The sequence below is a fragment of the Brassica napus genome, chromosome C3, assembly GCF_020379485.1.
Source record: "Brassica napus cultivar Da-Ae chromosome C3, Da-Ae, whole genome shotgun sequence".
In the NCBI taxonomy this organism is placed as follows: domain Eukaryota; kingdom Viridiplantae; phylum Streptophyta; class Magnoliopsida; order Brassicales; family Brassicaceae; genus Brassica; species Brassica napus.
The window spans coordinates 31,281,917-31,306,076 of NC_063446.1; the positions used below are offsets into that span (position 1 = coordinate 31,281,917).

General features: G+C 41.3%; 3 protein-coding genes across 3 annotated transcripts; 1 reads left to right on the forward strand and 2 right to left on the reverse strand.

Moving 5' to 3' along the window:
* The first annotated feature begins 4,510 nt into the window (after positions 1-4,510).
* LOC106444840 lies at positions 4,511-7,799 on the forward strand. Its single transcript, XM_048753235.1, has 3 exons — positions 4,511-6,975; positions 7,041-7,175; positions 7,295-7,799. Exons 1-3 carry the CDS (start codon positions 5,115-5,117, stop codon positions 7,657-7,659), a joined length of 2,361 nt encoding a protein of 786 aa, XP_048609192.1. The 5' UTR covers positions 4,511-5,114; the 3' UTR covers positions 7,660-7,799.
* An 8,524-nt stretch (positions 7,800-16,323) lies between these two features.
* Positions 16,324-19,160, reverse strand: LOC111204086. Its single transcript, XM_022698286.2, has 2 exons — positions 17,306-19,160; positions 16,324-17,107 (listed from the first exon to the last, which is right to left on the reverse strand). The coding sequence occupies exons 1-2, from the start codon at positions 17,528-17,530 to the stop codon at positions 16,805-16,807; spliced, it is 528 nt and encodes a 175-aa protein (XP_022554007.1). The 5' UTR covers positions 17,531-19,160; the 3' UTR covers positions 16,324-16,804.
* Positions 19,161-19,360: 200 nt separating this feature from the next.
* LOC106441281 (UDP-glycosyltransferase 71B7) lies at positions 19,361-21,126 on the reverse strand. The gene has a single exon (XM_048753236.1). The coding sequence runs from the start codon at positions 20,989-20,991 to the stop codon at positions 19,591-19,593; it is 1,401 nt and encodes a 466-aa protein (XP_048609193.1). The 5' UTR covers positions 20,992-21,126; the 3' UTR covers positions 19,361-19,590.
* Between the last annotated feature and the right edge of the window lie 3,034 nt (positions 21,127-24,160).

Genomic DNA, 24,160 nt, shown 5'->3' on the forward strand with positions numbered 1-24,160 from the left:
AGGTTTCCTCGGAATTCCGTCGGTATATTCCGAGGAAATTCCGAGGAACCCCAATTTTGTGTTTCCTCGGAAATTCCTCGGTATATTCAGAGGATTTCATTTTCCGTCGGAATGTCCGTCAGAATACCGCTGTTTTCTTGTAGTGCTACATTAACCCTAAAAAAAAATTAACTTTAAATTCACCTCCCCACTTATTGCCAATCAAAATGCCACATAGATTAATACTAAAATAGATTCAATTTTATAAAAAAAAAAATCTCTAAATAACTGAAAACAAATTATGACAACAATTTTAATGACACTAACGCTACTAACTAAACTGTAAATTCTAAATTTTAAACTCTAAACTTTAAATCTAAACCATAAACTTTAAATCTAAACCCTAAACCCTAAATTCTAAATTCAAATTCTAAACCCTAAACCCAAATCCTATATTTTAAACCCAAATCCTAAACCCTAAATCCAAACCGTAAACCCTAAACCAAAACCCTAAACCAAAACCCTATATTATAAACCCAAATCCTAGATCATAAACTCAAACCTTAAACCCTAAATCCAAACTCTAAACCTAAATCCAAGACTCTAAATCTTTAACCCAAATATAAAACAAAAGACTTTAAAACCAACAGATTTACGGGTTACAAGAAATGCTTTATTGTTCGGATGTACTGTACTACAAACAGAATTTACCCCAAACTTGAATGGATTTTTTGTTCTGAAACCTATGTTTCTGAGGCTACCCGGTTATTTTTCGAGGATGTAAAAACAATAAACCCCCAAAAACATACATTAACCCTTAAAAAAAGACTTAGGTTCATCCGGTGAACCTTTAAATTCAGCTTCCCACTTATTATCAATCAAAATGTTATATAGATTAATAATAAAATGCATTTTTATAAAAAAATCTCAAAATAACGGGAAAAAAATTATGACACCAATTTTAATGACACTAATGCTATTAACTAAACCCTACATTCTAAATTTTAAACTATAAACCTTAAATCTAAACCCTAAACTTTAAATCTAAACCATAAACCCTAAATTCAAATTCTAAACCCTAAACCCAAATCCTATATCCTAAACACAAATCTTAGACACTAAACCCAAACCCTATATCCTAAACACAAATCTTAGACACTAAACCCAAACCTTAAACCCTAAATCCAAACTCTAAACCCAAATCCTAGACTCTAAATCTTTAACTCAAATATAAAACAAAAGGCTTTAAAACCAACGGATGTACGGGCCGGGTTACAAAAAATGCTTTATTGTTCGGATGTATTGTACTCCAGACAGGATTTACCCAAAACTAGTATGGATTTTTTTTTTTAAACCTATGTTTCTGAAGCTACCCGGTTATTTTCAAGAATATAATAACAGAAAAACCCATTTGATCAAAAAAAAATAAAAACAGAAAAACCCTATTCACCATCCTAACCCCAATTACAAAACTATAACATATACCTTACACAAATATATGAATCATATACCCTTAATCCCATATGAAACCAAAATTCATATAAACCTATAAACCAAAATAAATATCTTATGTCATTTAAACCACATATAATCAATAAACCCTAACTCCAGAAATATACCATAATATAATGACGACACCATACACCAAAATATAAGCTACCAAATCTCAACCCTTATACACAACTCAAAAAAAGATAAAAACATAGTATTTTTAGAAATAATTACCAAATCTTACTGTAGTGATTACGGAAGTTCCTAAAAATAAGTTGTTTTTCTTGTCTAACCTATGTTTGAAACAGGTTATCTGGTTATTTTCTAGGATATAAAACAATGAAGCCAAAACAGATAACATAACCCTAAATCCACATCTACTCGTTTATATTTTTTGGGCATAGAACATTAATTTATGTCTCATTGATATTTTTGGTAATGGACATTAATTAAAAGTTGTGTACATAATTATGATGAAAGACATTATTTACCTAATAATGAAGACCGAAATATACTCAATGCACACTATCCTCACAAAAACACAAAATATAAATAGGACAGCAGTAACCCAAATGAATGCATTGAACCTTAATCTATCTGCTCATATAATGGAGTAAAATTAAATATTCCTGTCAAAAATACAGAACCACTGCCATCGATTGACGTAGTCGCAGTAATATTAAAATGAGAACCATGGGGAAGTCCGAATCGAACTAGTTTCATTTATATCGTCAAACTATATTCTCTTCTATAGTTTTTTTTTTTTTTTTTTTTCCTTTCCAAAATATTCTTACATCACAAAAGTACGTAATGAAAAGTAAAGAAAGAGCAGAAGAAGAAAAAAGGATGGTTTAAAATGATAGAAAGAGCACAAGAAAAGATGCCTTCAATGATTATAGAGAAGGAGAGCTATGGCTGGAAGTATTGGAACCAAAGATGAAGGTATGAAACGCCAGCCATAGTGGACTAGTGGGTACCCATCCGAGACAACCTTTCCTTTTGATCCAAGCCATGGAGCTTTCTATTCTATAGTTGGTTTAACACTTTCTATTACATGGCATTATTTCCCCACCACCGGTATAACCACCTCAGATAAATGAAGTTATAAATAAATAAGGAAAATAATACTAATTCACCAGTATAAAGATCCTTGTTCTAAAAGGCGGCCGTCTAGCCGTATACTCGGCCGAGTAGTCGCTCCACGTCAATGAACCGACTCGATTAAGACCAATTCGGTCACATTAATCGGGCCACATATAGTCGGCCGCCTAACTGATTTACTCGGTTCAAAACTGATTTCTCAACGAGTAACGAGCCGTCTTTTTAAACTTTTCGACAAGATATTGGGCTTGATACGAAGCCCATCTTGCAAACTAACTATTTAGCTAGTGATACGTTTATTTATAGGTGATGTTAGATGTTACTTTGTTATCATTAGACGATGTGGGATGTTAGAATTTCAAGTTTTTTGCTTTTCATATTTCATTAAGTAGTAAATTTTATTGGGCCTAGACTGGATCAGACTCGGAATGAGTTTTTTTAACATTTTTACAGATTTTATCGACTTAAGTCAGTAGAACAAACATTTAAAATAAATTATGAGATGGTGGTTTCTAATTTGTATGTATAAAATGTAGTATTATACGTATAAAGTACAAAAAATTCCTCCCCGCGTACTCTCTGATTTTTTCCCGCTTTTTCAATAAATCGCTAGGTCCACATGTGCCGCACGCGTAGCGCCTAGCGAGTTTCCGAACAAGGATAAAGATTAGTAGGCATAGCATCAACCGGAGGTGCTGTAATTGAACCGGTGTCACTATTACTAAACCAGTGGCACTATAATTGAACCGATGGAACTATTCTAAATATTTCTAAACAAAGCTTACGAAAGAAGACTTTTACAAACCGTAACACATAAGATAATGATTTTATTAAACAATTTAAAACTTATTAAAAATGAAGACCTCACGTGTTGTCATGTCAAAAGGGGACGTCATGATGATACCCTATGAATATGTAGTCTGCGGAGCATTAATGGCTGGATATGCCATGGATTCTCTGGATTGATAAATATCAACAAAAAATGACCGGTTCACCGTTTCGATTTGTGGCTATATAAACGATATTATAACTTCTGTTATATACCAACTACCGTCTTTCTCATCGTTGTTTCATATCCGGTGGATGATGTAATATTTATAAATAATGTAAACGGGTGAAGATTTTCGTATCAATAATCAAAAATAAATAAATTCGGTCAATTACAAAAACTAAAAATGCTTGTCTAAACAAGTATCTTTCTATTTTATGGTCTGAGGTCGTCTGGGCCGAGCTCGTCTAGTGGTCGAGGTCGTCCGAGACTTTGTCTGTGATGAATAGACGATGCTCTCCTTTTCTGTACTTTCTGTACTTTTCTGTACTTTCTGTACTTTTCTGAACTCCCTTTTCAATGAGTCTGACGTATTCTATTTATAATGACGTACGTTTTGTCTTCTAGCGAAATCATTAATTATTACTTAACGGGGCGGACCTGATTTTGGGCTTAGTTCTTAATGGGCCTGTGCTAAACCCATCTCCAACAATTATCTCCTCTACAGTTCGCCAAGTGTCGTATCTTTGGTGAATTCTTCTGAAATCTTCTGTCTGTGAAAATCAGGTCAGGCTCGGGAATTGTCGGAAAATAGGACAACACATTTTTTTTTTCTATATAAGTGATGGTGGGTCTCTTATTATTTTTTGTTCTTGTCCCCCATTTTGGAATCAAGGTAAAATTTTTGCTCTTCTTTTTATTATTTTTGTGTGGTCTTCTTTTTAAGTACCTTCTTTTTTTGTTTTTGGTTCCTCTTTGCCGACACTGCTTGCCGTTTCTTTTTTTCTTTTGTTTTGGTTTGTCGTGAGCAAGACATATATGGTTCCATTTGAGGTCGGCTTGGGCTTTTTGAGTAGTTTGAGCTCGTCGAAGGGTGAGCCGAGATCGTCACTGATGAAGGGCTTGAGGGGAGCTTGTCGATGGTGGTTTTGAGGTCGCCTTCTGATATCCCGAGCTCGTCGGCGACGGTTCTGAGGTCGGCTCCTGGTGCTGCGAGCTCGTCGACGGCGGCTCCGAGCTCACCGTTGAAGATCCTGAGCTCGTCGACGGGGGCTCCGAGCTCTCTTCCCGACGTTCCGAGCTCGTCGGCGACGGTTCTGAGGTCGGCTCTTGGTGCTGCGAGCTCGCCGGCGGCGGCTCCGAGCTCGCCGTTGAAGATCCCGAGCTTGTCGACGGCGGCTCCAAGCTCTCTTCCCGATGTTCCGAGCTCGTCGGCGACGGTTCTGAGGTTGGCTCCTGGTGCTGCGAGCTCCTCGACGGCGGCTCCGAGCTCTCTTCCCGACGTTCCGAGCTCGTCGGCGACGGTTCTGAGGTCGGCTCTTGGTGCTGCGAGCTCGTCGACGGCGGCTCCGAGCTCGCGAAGATCCCGAGCTTGTCGACGGCGGCTCCAAGCTCTCTTCCCGATGTTCCGAGCTCGTCGGCGACGGTTCTGAGGTTGGCTCCTGGTGCTGCGAGCTCGTCGACGGCGGCTCCGAGCTCACCGTTGAAGATCCTGAGTTCGTCGACAGGGGCTCCGAGCTCTCTTCCCGTTGTTCCGAGCTCGTCGGCGACGGTTATGGGGTCGGCTCCTGGTGCTGCGAGCTCGTCGACGGCGGCTCCGAGCTCGCCGTTGAGGATCCCGAGCTTGTCGACGGCGGCTCCAAGCTCTCTTCCCGATGTTCCGAGCTCGTCGCTGGTGGTCTTGAGGTCGGCTCATGGTGTTGCGAGCTCGTCGATGGCGTCTCCGAGCTCGACGGTAGCTTTGAATTTAATGGCGGTTTCGGGTTCGATTTCGTCCGTTGTTGCTTCGGGTTCTTTATTGGTGATAGAATGTGGTCGTGATGCGGAGGGTACGAGCTTGCCGCTTGCTATCTCGAGTTCGCCGTTATCGACGGAACCGTGTTGTGACGAAGCGGGGTTGAATTCGTTGGATGGGGAGGTTGTTCGTGAGCAGCTGTCTTTGTTGGTTCGTAAGATGGAGCTTGCTGATGGTCGCAAGTCGTGGTCGGAGATTGCCGAATCTGTCATTGATGTTGAGTTAGGTACTCTTACTGGAAGTGAAGCAGAAGACAGGGTAAGCGCAAGTTTGAGCGAGGAAGGGATTGGGTTTCTTTTTGATGAACATGGGACTAATTTAGCGGTGGAGCCTGGCGTTGAGGGGTCGAGGTTGTCTTTGACAACACCTCTTATTGTCCCTAGTTCGTCATCTTTGGTGAAGAAGACTATGTTAGAAACTGTCCGGGAATATGAGCAGACGCGGCTGGCGAACTCTTCTCAAACTAAAGAGTCGTCGTCTGAAACTACAAGTTCCTCTGACGGTAGTTCATACTCGAGTTCTCATAGTGATGAATCTGCGGATGGCGCTGATGTTGCTAGTGAATCTGGTAACGTTGCTGGAGATGACAGACAAGATGATGTTGAAATCGCTGGTGTTGAAGATGATGGTGCTGTGGGAAGCGCCGGTGGCGAGCAGAATGGAACCGGTGACGTTAACGTTGATGAGGAAAGTGAGCAAGAAGAGTTTGATGGTGACGGTGACCATGCTGCTATTGGAGATGATGAGATGGGTGACCGAGATGGTGTAGATGGACGTAGCGATTTTAGTGGTGAGCGTGATGATTTTAGTGATGAGCATGATAGTTTTGGTGGTGAGCAAAACGGTGTTAGTGGTAGTCCAGGAATTGATGTTGTAGGTGATGGGAGTGATGATGGCGATGGAGGCAGTGATCGTCGAGCCGACGTTACCGATATCTTGAGAAAAATAAAACAAGAAAGCTTGGTTGCCTCCCTTGCTGATTCTCTTGATGCCTTTGGTGATCCTTGTGTTTATTTGAAGAAGAAAAAGAGGGTTAGGAAGGTGAGTGAAAGGCCTAGGAGTTTCATAGGTCTTCTTGTTAATCATCCGGATCCATCGGAGTCATTTCCTTCTATTGTTGATGAGGATACAGTGAAGTGGGTCTCAGCCAACTGTTGTCGTAATGGTGTCATAGAAGCGCGTATCCCTGGCGAGGATGAACGTCCGTGGACGGTTCCAGATGGGTGGCTTTGTGTTTATGACTTCTGGTTCACCGAGTATCATTTGTGGTTTCCTCTCCCGAGGTTGCTGCTGGCGTATTGTGATGAACATCTTATTGCACTCGCTCAGCTTACTCCTGCTGCGATTCGAAACGTAGTTGCAGCTTTGTTTACGGCCGCGGATATTGGTGTTCACATGAGCCTATGTTTGTTTGAAAGCATAGCGCATATTACTCGGTGTGATAAGACAGACGGAGCTTTTTATGTGTCTATGAAGGCTGGCTATGGTGTTGTTGGGGAGAGGAAGAGAAAAACGTTTTGTTGGATTAAGAAGTTTTTTTATGTTCGAATTGCGCCTTCGTCGGTCCCTGATGTTTCTGATATGAGTGTCTCTTTTAGGAGTTTTTGGAACCCTTACAATGGTAGTTTAACTCTTATTGGTGTGTTCTTGTTTGACATTTTTATTGATTGTTGTCTTGTTTTGCAGGTCGTCATTTAGTTGGTGTTCCTCTTGCTCCTGGTGAAAGTGAGTGCGTGGAATACTTCAAGGAGACGAAGGCTCGGGATTGGACTGTGGTGAGGCGATCGGAGGTTTGGCGGCGCATCCCGTTTATTGACTCAGGTTGAAGATATGCGTTTTTTTTTTGGTGTGGGTTAAATGCCTTTGATTGTTAAGATCTTTGGCTTAGATGTTTACTGATTTTGTATGGTTTTGCTGGTTTTTTTTTTTTTTAAATGTAGCTTGTTGGAGAAAGATGGATTTGAGCGAGAGTCCGAGTTTGGTTGACTGTTCTGCTGGAGGTAGTGACGATGCCCCTGTTGTGGAGTCTGGTCAGTGTACCGCTGGTGTGGAGCCTTCGGCACCTGCTTGTGGTATTGTTGTGGGTCTTACTAGCACGACAGCTCCTGTACCGCCCGCTGGTATTTCAGGAAAGGAAGTTGTTGTTGCTGGCAGTGAGAAGGTTTTGAAGAAAAGAGTTGCCGCTGGTCGTTCTTTCAAGGACTCGCAGGCTTCGAAATCTCGCAAAGTTGCGGGCTCTGATGTTGAGCTGCCTTTGGTGGTTGAGTCGCCTGCTGCGGAGAAGGCTACTTTTGAACCGTTTTAGCATTCGTTTATCGGTTTGCCCTCGGGATGTGGTGATCTTTTCAAGTTGTTTCAATCACCTGGTGGCGTTGATGGTTTGCCTTTTGACCAAGTTAGGCGCGGTGAGTGGTATCAGGAGTTTGCTCGTCACTTGGCCATTGCAAGAATTGTTTCTCTTTTCAAAGTTTTTTTTTTTTATGGTTTATGGTTTTGAACTGAAGGATATATATATTTTTTGTGCTGTTTTGTGCAGGCTACAAAATTTGCGAAAAAATTGGTGGTTAATAAAGATGAGGAGCTTGAAGAGGTGAAGGCGGAGCTTGAGAAAACGAAGGTTGAGCTTGCTTCTATTAAGGATAAGGCTGATAATTCCGAGGAAATGGCGGCTCTGCGCGGTAAGTATGAGGCTGAGAAGAAAGTGTCCTTAGATGCATTGGAAGAAGTTGAAAAACTCACTGCAAAGATAGCTTTGGATGCTGATTGAGTGAAGAAGCGTCAAGCGGTCGACTTGGAACGTTTTAAGAAGGAAAAGGAAGTGGCGAGCAGGAAGTATCGCAAGGCAGTAACGAGACATGATGATGTGCTGGCTACTTTTAATTCTCGTATGAAAAAGGTGCGGAGGTATGTGGAGAATCAGAAGATTGTTCGCATGTCTATGTATGGATTGAATCAGATCATGGGAGTGCTTGATGCTGCCAGGACTTGGAGGAAAGAGGGAATAAGTATTCCTGATGGTAAGTTTAAGCGTCTTGAAAATGAATTGGTCCAGAGGAAAGAGAAGGCAAGCTTGGTTGTTCGTGTTGAGTTTGAACCTAATGAATTGGCTGATCTCCCTTCCTTTGATTTTACTCGTCCGCTTTCTCCTGTTCATCTTTCTATGACTGCGGGGATTGAGGATGCGGCTAAGGCGAGAAGTAAAGAGGAAGATCATCGTCGTGAGGAAGCAAATCGTAGTCGCGTGTCTGAGCGTGTAGGTGCTTCGGCTGTGAGGCGTGAGGGTCAGGTTCCTTCGCGCCCGTAGTTTGGTTCGTGCGATTGTCGAGGTCCTGCGTGGCCGCTTTTATCTTATATTCTGTTGCTGCTATTTCTCTCTTTTTTATTTTTAAGACTTTGGTTTTTTTTTTTTTTTTTTGCTTGCTATGATTTGATCATGTTGATCCTTTTTCGGATATGGATGGTTGTCTTCTTGTTGATTTTTGTTATGATCGATCATGTTGGACTCCTTTTATATGATGCTTGAATTCTTCATGTTTGTTTTTATTTTCCCTTGTATGGCTTTGATTGCTGAGATGTTGTAGAGTCAGCGTTTTGAGGACGGACTTTGTAAGTCTGAGCGCGGAGCTACAACACTGAGAACGGATCTCGTATTTTTATTTGGCAAATTCGATTAAGTGTGAGCGCGGAGCTTGCAGCACTGAGAACGGATCTCGTATTTTTATTTTGCGAATTCGATTAAGTGTGAGCGCAGATCTGCAGCAATGAGAACGGATCCCGTATTTTTATTTTGCAAATTCGATTAAGTGTGAGCGCGGAGCTGCAGAACTGAGAACGGATCTCGTATTTTTTTTTTGCGAATTCGATTAAGTGTGAACGCGGAGCTTCAGCACTGAGAATGGATCTCGTATTTTTATTTTGTAAATTTTATTAAGTGTGAGCGCGGAGCTGCCGCACTGAGAACGGATCTCGTATGTTTTTTTTTTTTAGGATTTGTCGTATCTTGATATTTTTTGGAAAATATAGAATTTTTTTTATAGAACTAGCTGAGCCTCGTGAGAGGTTGCCTACGTACCCCACAGGCGGGGATCAAGCCGACCGTAGTTCGCCTTTACAAGGAAAGTAAATGCTTGGATTAAAAAGGGGCGGATCCTCCTGGAGACTTATTTTTGGTATATCAGGGGCGCGCCGGTCTTCTTAGATTTTCTTAGTAGTAAAATCGTTTGAGATTCAAAGAGTTCCATGATCTCGGGACCTTCTCTCCGCTCATTTCAGTGAGTTCATAGACACCTGGTTTGATGATTTTCGAAATCAGGTATGGACCTTCCCAGTTCGCACCGAGTTTTCCTGCTTTCCACTCGCGAGTGTTTTCAAAAACTTTGCGAAGGACGAGATCATTCATTTGAAATAACCTTTCCTTGACTCTCTTGTTATAGTATCGAGCGGCCAAGTTTTGATAGTTTTGGACGCGAAGGAGAGCTTGGTCCCGTTTTTCTTCAACTTGGTCTAAGTGGTCGATGATCATTGAGTTGTTGAGCTCTTCATTTTCGGTGAGTGTGAGCTGACGGAGGCTTGGGATGCTGACTTCGGCTGGTGACATTGCCTCCATTCCATGGGATAGGGAGAATGGTGTCATACCCGTGGAACGACGTGGTGTCGTGCGGTGTGACCAGAGAACGCCGTCGAGTTCGTCGGCCCAAACTCCTTTCTTTTCTTCCAGACGTTTTTTGATTCCGTCGAGGATTGTCTTGTTTATGGCCTCAGCTTGCCCGTTTCCCTGGGGGTTCCTTGGTGTAGATTTACTTAATCTGATTTTCCATAAAGCGCAGAAACTTTCGAAGGTTGCTGAGATGAATTGAGAGCCATTATCGGTGACTATTTCGTATGGGAGACCGTGACGGCAGATGATGTTTTTCCAAACAAATTTCTGAACGTCAGGGGCGCGGATGGTTGCGTATGAGTAGGCCTCGACCCATTTGTTGAAGTAATCTGTCATGATAAGGAGATAGCGCTTCTGTTTGGATGGTGGCATTGGACCAACAATATCCATTGCCCATCTCATGAATGGATATGGTGATGTAGTGGTTGAGAGGAGCTCCGTTGGTAGATGAATCCTAGGGGCATGGCGCTGGCACTTCTCGCACTAGGATACAAATTTTTCGCAATCTGTGACCATTGTCGGCCAGAAATGTCCGTGTCGCATGATTTTTATTGCTAGGGCTCGTCCTCCTGAATGATTACCACCCGCGCCTTCGTGTGTCTCTTCGAGAACCCATCTGACTTCTTGACCATGTATGCACCGTAGTAATGCTTTGGTCGAGCTCCTTCTGAAGAGGGCGTTATCGTACATGACGTAATGTGCGCATCGGGCTTTCAAGCGTCGTGCAGCCCAACGGTTGTCTGGTGTTGTTCCTTCGGTAATGTAGAGTTCTATTTCGTCGCGCCAGTCGATTGGATCTGCGACTTCTTCTTCGGGTGTAGGTTCGTCTATCTCATTGGTGTCGTCCATCTCTTCGTCGAGGTCATCTATGATGTTGACGCCCATAGTTAACTCGATACTTGGTTTATCGATGCTTTCCACTGGAATCATTCTTCTGACCGAAGGATCAGAGGTTGATGCAAAAGCGGCGAGAGCGTCAGCAGAGGAATTGTCGCTTCGAGGAATCTTTGTGAGGGTGAAGTTGGTGAAATCTTGGGAAAGTTTTGGACGACTTGCAAGTAAGCATTCATTCGATCGTTTCTTGTTTCGTATTCGCCGCTGAATTGATTGGCGACGAGCTGAGAGTCGCAGAAAGTTTCTATCTTGTTCACACCAACCGGTTTTGCAAGACGGAGACCAGCGATGAGAGCTTCGTATTCAGCTTCGTTATTGGAGGCCGGGAAAGCGAGGCGAAAGGACTGCTCGATGATTTCACTGGTAGGAGATATGAGTCGTATTCCAACCCCTGATCCGTTTCGTGAAGATGAACCGTCGACGTAGAGACACCAATTCTTGGTGTTGAGATCATTGTCGTATTGGGATGGAGGTAGCTCGGTCAGAAAATCTGCTAATACCTGAGACTTTGCGCTCGTTCTGCTTTTGAATTCGATGTCGTATTCGCTGAGCTCGACTGCCCATTTGTTCAATCGTCCAGATTGACTTGGGCTGTGGAGTATCAATCGAAGCGGATGGTTAGTCAGAACGTGGATTGTGTGAGATTGAAAATACGGCCTGAGCTTGCGAGCTGCGACAACTTCGGCGTAGGCGAGTTTTTCGAGTGGTGAGTATCGTGTTTCAGCGTTGTCGAGAACCTTGCTGGTGTAGAAGATTGGACGCTGCTCCCCACGGTCTTCGCGAACCAGAACACTGCTTACAGCGCATGCGGAGACTGATATGTATAAGTACAATACTTCTCCGTCTTCGGGGTTGGCCAGAATCGGTGGTGTGGATAAATATTGCTTAAGCTGTTGAAAGGCTTCTTCGCATTTCGCGTCCCTCTCGAAACGTTTGTTGTGTCGTAGAAGTTGGTAGAAAGGGAGGCATTTGTCTGTCGAGCGCGAGATGAATCGGTTGAGTGCAGCGATGCGTCCTGTCAATCGTTGGACTTCTCTCGTGTTTTTTGGAGATGGGAGTTCCGCAATGGATGTGATTTTTCGTGGATTTGCTTCGATTCCTCTCTTGGTGACAATATATCCGAGAAATTCTCCGGATGTGACGGCGAAAGTGCATTTGGCCGGATTGAGCTTCATATTGTATTTGTTGAGGCTTTCGAAACAAGTCGTTAAATGTTTGATGTGATCGCTGGCAGTGAGGGATTTGACGAGCATGTCATCAATGTAAACTTCCATGGTGTCGCCGAGCTGTTCGGCAAACATTTGGTTCACTAAGCGTTGATAGGTTGCGCCAGCATTCTTGAGTCCAAAGGGCATGCTTTGTAACAGTATGTTCCTCGATCGGTGATGAACGCGGTTTTCTCCCTATCATCTGGATGCATCATAATTTGGTTGTATCGTGAAAATGCATCCATAAAAGATAGAAGCTCGTTCCCTGCCGTTGCTTCGACTATCCGGTCGATGTGAGGGAGTGGGAAGCTATCTTTGGGACATGCTTTGTTGAGGTCGGTGAAGTCGACGCACACGCGCCATTTTCCATTTTTCTTTTTGACGACAACAGGGTTAGCGAGCCACTCTGGGTACCTGACATCTGTGATGGATCCTGCGTTTGTCAAACGTTCAACTTCGTCGTTTACGGCCTTGGCGCGCTCCAGGCCGAGCTTGCGCCTTTTTTGCCTGACTGGTTTGAAGATGGGGTCTACGTTTAGCTCATGGCAAGTGACTGATGGGTCAATCTCGGGCATGTCCTCGGTTGTCCTGGCGAAGGTTGAAGCGTTGGATTGAAGGAAGCTGATAAGTTGGTCTTTGAGATCGTCTTATAGGTCTGCTCCGATTCCGACGCATCGTTCTGGGTCGCTTTGGTCGATGTTAACTTGTATCACCAGTTCCCGGGCGTGGTCGTCTATTATTTCTTGATCATCGCCTTGCCTAGCTATTAGACATGTCCTTGAAGATTTTCGTAACTTATGTTCGGTTACGAAGCATGTGCGCGAGAGACGTTGATTTCCTTTGAGGGTGTAGGTCCCTGACGTAGTGGGAAATTTGATGCACTGATTATATGTAGATGGAACTGCTTTCATTGAATGTATCCATGGGGTGCCGAGTATGGCGTTGTAAATGGCAGGGCTCTCGATAACCACGAATTTGACGATTTTGGTGATTCCTGCTACGTAGACTGGGAGCTTGACTGTTCCGATTGTCATTGTTGTATCTCCGGCGAAACTTGTGAGTGGTCTTTTGCATGGCTTTAGCTCGTAATCTTTGACATCCATCCGTTGAAGTGTTTTTGAAAAGATTAAATCAACTGAACTTCCAGTGTCGACCAGTACGCGTGTGACTTCACAGTCACCTATCCTGAGTTCAACGACGAGGGGGTCGTTGTGTGGCGTGTCTAGTCCCTTGGTGTCTTCTTCTGCGAAACTAATTTCATAGTCATTCTTTGGTTTATCGTCGATGTGACTGATGCTTCCCCATTTTTGCGAGGTGAATGTTTTACGCTCGTATTCCTTGATTGATCGAACTGAATCTTTGCAAGTCTGGAGGCCTCCCATGATCACGTTAATTACACGTCGAGGTGGGGGAGTTCTTTCGCGTTTCTGTTCATTGTTTCGGTCGTCGCGTGCGCGCTTATGAGCCTCTGTGTCTGCGTTTGTTTGCTCGTTAGAACGTTTCTGTCCGTGTTGGCGATCGCGTTCTTCCTTGACTTGTCGAAAACGTTCACCTTCATTTTTTGGTGCCTTGTCGTTTTGCTGGTCTTTAGATGATGAATCCCGATCGTTGCGGTACTTGTTCAACAACCACTCCTGTAGATGGCGACATTCTTCCGTATTATGAGTCTTAGATTTATGGTAGCTGCAATATGCTTTGGTATCCTCTGATCCTTGACTGCTGCGAGCCTGCTTTCCTGTGGAGCGACTAGATGGTTGGTCGCTGATTTGATAATTGGATGCTTTCCTGCTCTTTACATCTCTGTACGCTTTGTCATAATGTTGTCTAGGTTCGTTGTATTCGTCAGGTTCTTTATCCTTTGAGAATGATTTTTTGGTGGCTGCATGTTTTTTGCTGAATGCAGCTTTATCTTCTTCGATTTCGATGAAAGTTATAGCCCGATGTAGTGCATCTTCCAGAGTCTGTGGTTTATTCTTCATGAGCTCTTCTCGAAATGGTGATTCGTGCCAAAGACCGTTTCGGAGTGCGAGGACTGCTGCTTCGTCGAGCACGGTGATGCGAGAAACGATGGCTTTGAATTTTTCGATGTACGAGCGTAGTGTCTCTATAGGTTCTTGAGATAGAGTCCATAAGTCGGCATTAGTTGCACTCTATTGGATAAATAGCGAGTTGTGTTTGAGGAAGGCCGTCGAGAGTTGATTGTAGTTGTCAATAGAATGAGCTTCAAGGCGAGAAAACCAACCGAGGGCGAGTCCGCTCAAATTTTCCACAAAAAATTGACAGAGACCGGCGTCGCGTTCTTCTGGTGAGAAATTGGCTCTCCCGGTTTCGATACTGAAGGCGGTGAGATATTCTCTTGGATCGGATGTTCCGTTGTAAGTTGGGAGTTTGATTTTGTTCTTCGGGTGTCGGACAGGGATACTGATGAGGCGAGTTGTAAAAGGTGTATTTTGGGTTTCATGGAGTACGCGATCGATCTCTGGTGCTGCGCTGGTTGCCTGATGGACTTTGGAGTTCATGCTTTGCAGCTGAATCCTCATTTCTTCAATGTCGTCGTCTCTCTGTTGGGTCTCCCTGTTGGTGATCTGCGGGAAACTGGTGTTTTGAAGATGTTGGTCATTTAGATAACTTGGGCGCTGCTGCCTGGAGTCGATGATTAGTGCTGAAGATTCGTTCACATGATTCTGATGTTGTTGTCCGGAATTTGTGATTGGTGCACGTAGACCGTTGACTTGGATTGATTGCTGCTGTCCTAAACCGGTCACTAGTGTTGGTAAATCGCTGAACAGAACACGTTGGAGTCGTGGAGTGATATCAACTTGTTGTGATTTTGATGTGCCAATTTCGACAGACTGGAGTTCGTTGATGCGGTTGTTGCAAATAATCTGAGAATGCACGAGGTCGTCCAAGCGAGAGGTCGTTCCTCGAGCGAGCTCGTCGATCCTACCGAGAAGGGTCTGAAAGATCAGGGAGATGTCCGGCTGAGTGGAGTATGTCATTCTTGTGTTAGGTACTGAGGTCGTCGGTATGAGAGACGTGGTGTCGGCTGGATGACGCGAGGTCGTAACTGTTGCTGGTAGGGCCGAGGTCGTCACCATTGATGGTTGGGTTGAGGTCGTCGCCACTATTGTCGAGGTGTTGGCTGGATGGTCTGAGGTTGCCACCATCGATGGTTCGTCCGAGGTCGTCACCACTGGCGTCGAGGTGTTGGCTAGGTGATCCGCGATTGTCATCGCAGCTAATTGTGTGCTCGTCATTCCAGGATGGTCGGTGGTTGCAGAAATCAGGGCGTCCGGTTGCGCTGTGGGTTCTGTGACTCCCGAGCTGTCTTGAGGTGAAGAAGAATCCCCTGCCCCACGGTGAGCGCCAATTGTTGTTTCCATATCCAGTCGGTGATGTAATATTTATAAATGATGTAAAGGGGTGGAGATTTTCGTATTAATAGTCAAGAATAAACAAGCTCGGTCAATTACAAGAACTAAAGATGCTCGTCTAAACAGTTCGTCTAAACAAGTATCTTTCTATTTTATGGTCTGAGGTCGTCTGTGCCGAGCTCGTCTAGTGGTCGAGGTCGTCCGAAACTTTGTCTGTGATGAAGAGGCGATGCTCTCCTTTTCTGTACTTTCTGTCCTTTCTGTACTTTTCTGAACCCCCTTTTCAATGAGTCTGACGTCTTCTATTTATAGTGACGTACGTTTTGTCTTCTAGCGAAATCATCAATTTTTGCTTAACGGGCTGGGCCTGATTTTGGGCTTAGCTCTTAATGGGCGTGTGCTAAACCCATCTCCAACACTTATAAGTTATAAACTGGATTATTTCAGTTACCAACAGAAAGAAGAACAAAGGTAAAGGAAGTATTTCAGAATTTTAAGTCACCAAAACAGGAAACTTGCATATCCTTATAAATATATATTTAATTAACTAGACTAGGGACATAAAGAAAAGTAAGACTTTTCCATATTGTTTCACATATTCATGTCATCTACGAAGATCTCGCTGTGCAAGTACAAGAATTTGACAGTATTATTCAACTTTATAAACAACATTGTGACGAAAATAAGATCCAAAAGAATTGTAATTGGTGTCAGTTGGAAGAGGAAACAATTTGGTTATTTCACCTAATTAAACATACCTACACAGTGAAACAGATAAACTAGAAACATGCACCTAAATAACCCATACTTATGACAACAAAAGCAGTTCGAATAAGCAACACAGGAGTGGAAAAAAAAGTATTAAACGTCATTGTATCTCACATAGATGCAACAGAAATAGAGTTTAAGACCGGTACTAAAGAACCACAATCCAGAAGGAATAATGTCTTACCGAAGGAAATTCAAAACATAACAGATAAACTACGTATCATTGAGTCAAAGTTTACTGGAGCTTCTCATGGAACTCATACAGCATAATAGCAGCACGATGTGCCTCATCACCTATTACTTCCGGAGTAATACACCTGCAAGTGTCAGGTCCAAACAGAGAATGCGTCTGCATAAGCAAGGCGGCGGTGAGCGCAGAGTCAGCCGCGTTGTTGTTTTGTGCAACACCTTTGATTCTTTCTGAAGAAAGTCCAATAACTCCGGGAATCTCTAACAAACCACTACTCTTCAATAAAACAGGAAACATATCAGAGATGGGAAGAAGATCCCGAGCCAGCTGAGAATCACTACGCACCGCTGAATTGCAATCTAAGATATAAATCTTAGCACTTGGGAAATCCACACATAACCCAATCCAATGTTTTTGTCAATATTGAGGGGGAGGTAGAATCGTGTCGATGCGTTCCCCGAGCTGCAACTCTTAACAAGGCAGTCTACCAACCCCTTAGCGAAGACATATGATTCTTTAGACTTTGATCTCCTGAACCTATCATAGTTCCTCGCCAACAAGGAGACAAACCTACTATCGAGGAACTCAGGTATCTTGCCACCTCTACTGCCAACTTGATTGTAGACTGTAGACCGAACCAGCCGCATTAGTATATCAAACACCTGACACACGCAAACGTAAAATGCGCAAATCATGAAGTGAATCTTAAATACGAAGTAGTGCAGTACGCATTAGTTGGTTTATAGTATACAATAATGAACATCTCTTATTCGTTACACCAATCACCACACTAATAATAACCAAGATAACCAACTTCAAAAAATATTAAACCTACATGAATGCATAGTTTCAGTAAGTACCTCTGCCTTCTTGTCTACTTCTCGAGCGTGCCCAGGACTCAACGTCTTCTTCTTCGTCTTCTGAATCCTACAATCACTTTCTTCATCATCACTCTCCGATTCAGAGGATGAACATACTTCTTGAACCACTTCAGTCAATGCGGGAACATCTTCAACAATGACAAGCGGAAGAGCTAGTGCAAAACCTTTCAGTGCGATTGTATTTTTGAGAAAGAGATATCTCATCTCTTTTTTTGATACTAGTCATCAGCATGTCGAACGCGACACGACCCCATGGATACGCAAAAAACTCATCAATATCCACCAAAAGCTCCGCATAATCTTTTATCATCTTCATCTTGAGGTTAGTCGAAAGCAACACAGACGAAATAAGGGCCAGGCATGCGACTTTGATCGGAAGTTCTTTATCTGTAACATATTTTTTTTGGAGCATTTTCAATGCTCTTGAAACACTCATATCTTCGACAGCACCAAACAACTCAGGCCAATACAGTTTATCTTTAATTGCTCTATTTTTCTTCGCCTTCGGTTTCTCCGGAATTTCACCACTGGGTAAACCGGTTACAATGGCAAATTCACGAAGTGAAAACCGTATCGGGTTCCCCGCAAACCGGAACCATGCCTCATGTTTTTTTTCACTTTCAACTGCCTTGAAAGAAGAAATCTAGCTAATCTCCCGGAAAATGCAGGTTTCTTAGCAATTTCAACGAGCTTCCCAAAAGACGATGCCCGTAAATACTGGATCTCGTCTTCAAGTAGGGAATTCAGAACTGTATTTATCGCCCGCGAAGATTGATAGGTTAGAGCTCTAACTCCAACTGGTTCCTCCCCATCGGCGAACATCATTTGTGGAAGATCTTCAGAGATTTCTTCACATGCAGTACCCAAAACTTCACCGGCTCGAGACTTCATTTGAGGGATTTCGAAGAGATTTTTACTTCGATCTGAAAAGAGAGAATGATAGGAAGATGAAAGAGCGAGTGAGAGAAAGATAAACTGTAAACAGTTCACTCAATGGTTTCTTGCAAAAATTGATAGTTTTCGAGAATAAATTTCACGTCTTTTCATAATTAATGCACAAGCGTGTTTGAAAGAACAATGTAGAGGTTGTGTCAGACCCTTCCCTTCCTTTATGTGACCGGTTACAGAAGGACATATTCACCATTATGGAAAATTACACAGTAGCATAGTCATATGCCTAATAAAAAAAGTTTCGTTGTTATCTACCGCAATTTCGTTGTTATCTACCGCAATTTCCCTTTTATTTTTAATTGTATAATACAATATATCATTATATCTATAAAATCTTTAATATTATAAAATAATTATTATGAACTAAATAAGTAACTAAAACTTTAATACATACTAAAAGATATTATGCATGTTTTTATAAAATATCAAGATTTTATTCGGTAATATTGTTGATTCTTAAAATCCTATCACTTTTTTTTTGTCTTAGACAACTTGTTTCACACACATACAAAACAAATGTCATCTTAAAATCATATCTTCTTTTCACTGTCCAAAACATAAAGTCTGACAACAACTTTATAAAACCAATATTTTGAGTGAAACTCAAGAATACAATAAACAAAGTAAATGAATAAAATGGTACGGTTGACAAAAGTAATAGATATCAAAATATAGTGAGATTATATTAAATTGAATTTCTTCATCATGTAAGAGTACGTGAAAATGAATTTACATAGTATATTATTCAAAATGAAAACAAACCAATTAAAACATTTTATATTGACCACCATTTAATATATAGAATTTAATATATGTATATAATTATGAGTAAACTTTGAAATTTTTTTTTTTTAGATTGATCCGGATCACCGGTTTTATTGATTTTTGAAAGATTTTACCGGTTTATCTCAAATCTGAATTTTAGATATTGTTCGTAACATCGGACCGATTCGACCGCGATCTAGTCCAATTTTCAAAACATTGACATAGACACAACCTATTAAAAAAAGAAAGTAACTGAGAACGGAGAGTACTAGTTTTGGCCACCTTCGGTCACAGTCAAAGAACTAAATACCATTGATCTCATCTCAACCTTTTTATTTTAAAGAGATATATAACTGTGGTGGATCCCTTTAAGCCAAAGAACTAAATACCATCGTTCTCATCATACATGACCAAACCAAAAACATTTGTGACCACTCAAGATGGTACAGAAACTCACACATACACGTAAGAGATGCAAATTTATAAAGGAACATAACTTGGGTCTACCATTCAAGAGCGTTGAAAGAGTCATTCTCTAACTATCCTTGTCACGAGATATTCTCAAACACTTTCTGAATGAAGTGCTTCAAAGCAGTTTGAGATGACCCACCATCCATTAAGGCAGCATGACATTTCTCACTCACCTCCTTCACTCTCTTCCTCACATAGCTATCCTGCTTCATCAAACACTTGATTGCTCTCTCTATCTCTTCCGCGGTAACTAACTCAACCGAACGATCATTGCGCCAATACTTTCTTATCTCCACCGCCAATCCAAGTTCGTCCACCATCTCAAAAGCGTTGAACTTCTGTTCAGCGTACAACGGCCACGCCACGGTCGGAACTCCGAACCATAGACTCTCGAGGGTAGAGTTCCACCCACAGTGAGTGACAAAACCCCCGACAGCCGGCTTAGCAAGCACGGCAACCTGTGGGGCCCAACCGATCACTTTCCCAATCAGCTTTGTCCGATCAAAGAATCCTTCCGGGAGAACTTCCTCCAGATTTGTGAACTCTCCAGGCGGAGATGCCCGACGGAGAGACCAGAGGAAACGGTGGCCAGTTCTCTCGAGCGCGACGGCGATCTCTCTTGCTTGTTTCTCACTGAAACCACCCATGCTCCCGAAACAGAGGAACACTACCGATCTAGGCGGTTGCTGGTCGAGCCATTCCAAAATGTCCGATCCTTTATTGTCTTCCTTGGAGGTGAGGTCCAAAAGTGGCCCCACTGGATAAGCAGGAGGAGTATCACCACCGTTGAGAACTCGCAACGTATAAGGCTCAACCTCAGCCGTAGTATTTACCAAAATGCCCTTCATCTCTCGGTATCTTTTCGCTTGATTTACCAAGATCGGTAGCCAATCTTTTGACGCGAGGCCGTGAGGAAGGCACTTCACCGGATAAGGACGAGTCAGACTCGGGACATGCAACACCTCTTCCGAGTCTTCGTAATCATTTTCACTCACACCGTATCTGTTCTCATCGTACAATGTCTGAACGTGAAACCCTAGTCCGAGAAGTCCTGCGCTAGACGTGTAAAACAGATAGCTCGGGACGCGAAACTCGTTCGCCACATCCATCATCAGAGTGCAGAACAAGTCGACGACGAACCCGGCTAGACGCGGCGGCTCCGGTAGATTTGAGTAGTCGTCGACGAGTTTTGAAACGGCGAGTCTCACCTTCGGCTTCTGATTCTCGATGTGGATGTCGAGCCTCGTAGGCTCGGTGTTTTCGCCGGATATGATTTCATAGCGGAGACGGTTGGTGCATGCAGCGGAGAGGGATGCTACGTAGGCGGAAGAAACGACTTCTCCGCCGGGAAGAGAAGGAAGGAGCAGAACGGTGATAGAGAGGTGGCGGTCTCGCTTGACCAGTAGCTTAGCCATCTCCACGGCTGACCTGAGATGGCCGATCCCCGGATATGGTATGAAGACAAGCTCAAATTTCATGTTTTTTATTCTTATTATTTCTTCTTTTGTGGCTTGTCGGCTGGATCTGGCTTTGCTTAGTAGCAATGTCTACAGAGAGACGGTGAATAATTAATTGCTCACGAGAAAAAAAGAGAGACGGTGAATAATTAACCTGTGGGGCCCAACCGATCACTTTCCCTATCAGCTTAGTCACGAGAAATATTTGTTAATGCTTCTGCCAGAAAAAAGAGAGACGGTGAATAATTAATTAATACCGGAGATTGCTCACGATAACAATGGACTAAACTAATTAATGTTGCAAAAAAATGAATTAAAAATGCTTCTCAGAATATATAAAGTACTGAGAAATATCAAAGCAAAAACATAAAGAGAACTTTTCTTTGGCTTTAAACTGCTTTTGTATTTGCATTTAGTTTTGCTTTTTCTTCAGTGCAACGGTTTTGAATCAACAATTTCGGAACGGAAAAAGAGACTGATGATGTCTCTAAACATTAGGAAGACTAAGTCTCGACTTATCACTAACAACTTAAAGAAACAACTAAAATAAATTAAAGAAATTAAAACCTTGACCTCAATTTTTAGTGTATCTTGGGATGCTAGTTCGGTTTGGTATTATCCTCCCGTTCACTTGACTGATCGCATCAACTCTTCCTCAAGGTTTAAAACTCTTTACAAGGGAAAGTAATATACTGTAGTTCATGACAATTATACAAAATAGTTTCATAATCTATTAGATGAGCTGTCTTGATCTGTCGAATCTATTTTTTCCTATTCTGTCACACCTCAAACTATAAGAAAATCCAATCTTAACAATAAGAGTTTGACCAAAGGCTTTGGTTGTCCGCTTTGAACAAATTGAGAATGAAAATACATTGCATTGTATCATGCTTGAGTAAAATATCGGATTCACTGCTAAGTATGTAAATCTTATGTTATTGCCATATATGACATGCTTGATGTAGATTTTGATGAGCAGAGAGAAAATCCAGCAAAATTATGAAGTTGTAGAAGTTAACAATATGTACTCCCTCCACATTATAAGGAATGGCATATCATAATTTTCACGCATATTAAATTTTATTTTTAAACTTTATTTTACCTTTCATTTATTTTTATTTTTTATTTTTTCCTAATTAATACATTAAAACAATGTGTTAACACTGTATTTTTATTTAAAAGTCTGAACTGAAAATATAAATTATTTTCTTTCTAAAACAAAAATAAAATTCTAAAACGATACCTTTTGTGAAATAGATGAATAAATAAGCTATACATGTTTGCTTCTTTGACGACCAGACAACTCAATAACTTCTGATATGTATATATATATAAATATGTTTGATTATCTCCTATACTGCCACCTAAGATGTCACATCAGAAAGTCATGCGTTCTGGAGCTGACACGTGTTCAGATAAATAAAACTCTGCGTTTTATTTAATCGAATTATGTTTCGTTTGTTCACATGTTAATGGACTTCTAAACATTTAATTGGCCCAACGGAGAGAGGTTGTCTTCCCAGATGGCGTGACCAAAAATTAAGGCTCGTGTCCTCTTCGATCTACACCAGCTATGGAGGAGATATGATGAATTGAGTGAATCAAATCGACGTGAAAAACCTCTGTGCCAAGCTTTAATTGCGTCTTTTCGTCTTCTGTTGTAATCTTCCGAAGCGTTACGTAACAACCTTCATAAATGCTTCTATGATTTTTCATTCATTGTATCTCGCTTCATCTCTTTTTCCTAGCAATGAATCTCCACCTATAAAAAGGTAAAGGTTCATCTCTTGAAAATCATCCTCACAAATCCAATAGCATTCGTTATTTTCTCATTATAATAGTTAACTCCTCTGTTCGACTTGCTGATCTGAATTGTTCTTCCACCTTAGAGGTGAGGTTGCTCAGTTTCTGGGAAATTGACATACTTTTTATTGATTCTAAAATATTTTGTTTTTAAAACATATCTTAGTATTGAAATAATTTGCCTTTACGAAGAAGGTTGTATAATCTCAAAAAAAAAATTGAAAAATTGTATCATAATGAGAGACTCTTTGATAACAACAAAGTGTTTTTACGAAGTCAAAAATAGAAGGACATACATATCCCTCAGTTATGTCATCGATATGGTAAATGTGCTGAAGGAACCATGACATAGGAAGATGTTGTCTTGAGAGAAAGTTCAAACAAAAAATATGGCATGAAAAAGTATAAAAGTTTTTCGTTTCTTAAATCTGAGGAACATGTCCTCATGAACCAAAGTAGTCATCAGAAGAGTTAAAAGTTTTTTTCTGTTTTCTTAATCTGAGATGTGTTATTTGTTTTGGTTTTTGGAACTGTAGAATGCTATATCTTATGTGGAAGAGGAAAAATAAATACTATGGAACTAAAGTAACTATAAATGTGTGGGAGCCAAAGATACAACAGCAGTACGAGTTCACCTTCTCGCAGATATGACTTCTCGGTGACTTATTCAGAAAGTATCTTAACATCATAGAAGCTGGTTGGCAGGTACACTCAGTTAACTTCTAGGGAACGTGAATTTGATTTTCATTATTTTTTCTGTATAATGATTAGTGTGTTTTATTACAGATTAGCCGGATTTATATGGTGATAAATTGACAACAATACAAATGCTCTTTACTTACTGGACTATAGGTTCTTTAGAGAAAAAAATTATGTTAATGTTTTTAAAAATTTGAAGCTTCTTAAAATAAATATAGTATTATTTGTATAAAAGTTATTTTTTTACTATGTCAAAATGAAATAGAAATAATAAGAATATTTCTATTATTACATTTTCTTAATTATTTTTGTTAATATTGTATTATTTAACGATAGAGAATAATTAAAGTTGTTGCCATTTTAATTCAAATCAAAACTATTTATTAACAATAACAATATGATCTCAGAATTATTTACATTATTTTTTGTTTATAATATTATTTTTAATACATAATAATTTTAAATATTTCATAAGTTAATATAAATTTATGTAAAATAATTTTTATAATAACTTCCCCGATCCCAGTATACAATATATTCATTTGTGGAGGTGTAGTTGTCATTATTACTTGTCCAATCAGTATCTCTGAAGGCATGGATGTCAGGTTTTTTGCTTGCTCGTAAATAAACGACTTGTGGGAGGAGGTCATAAAGATAGTGGAGTATTCATTTCATGCATGATCAATCT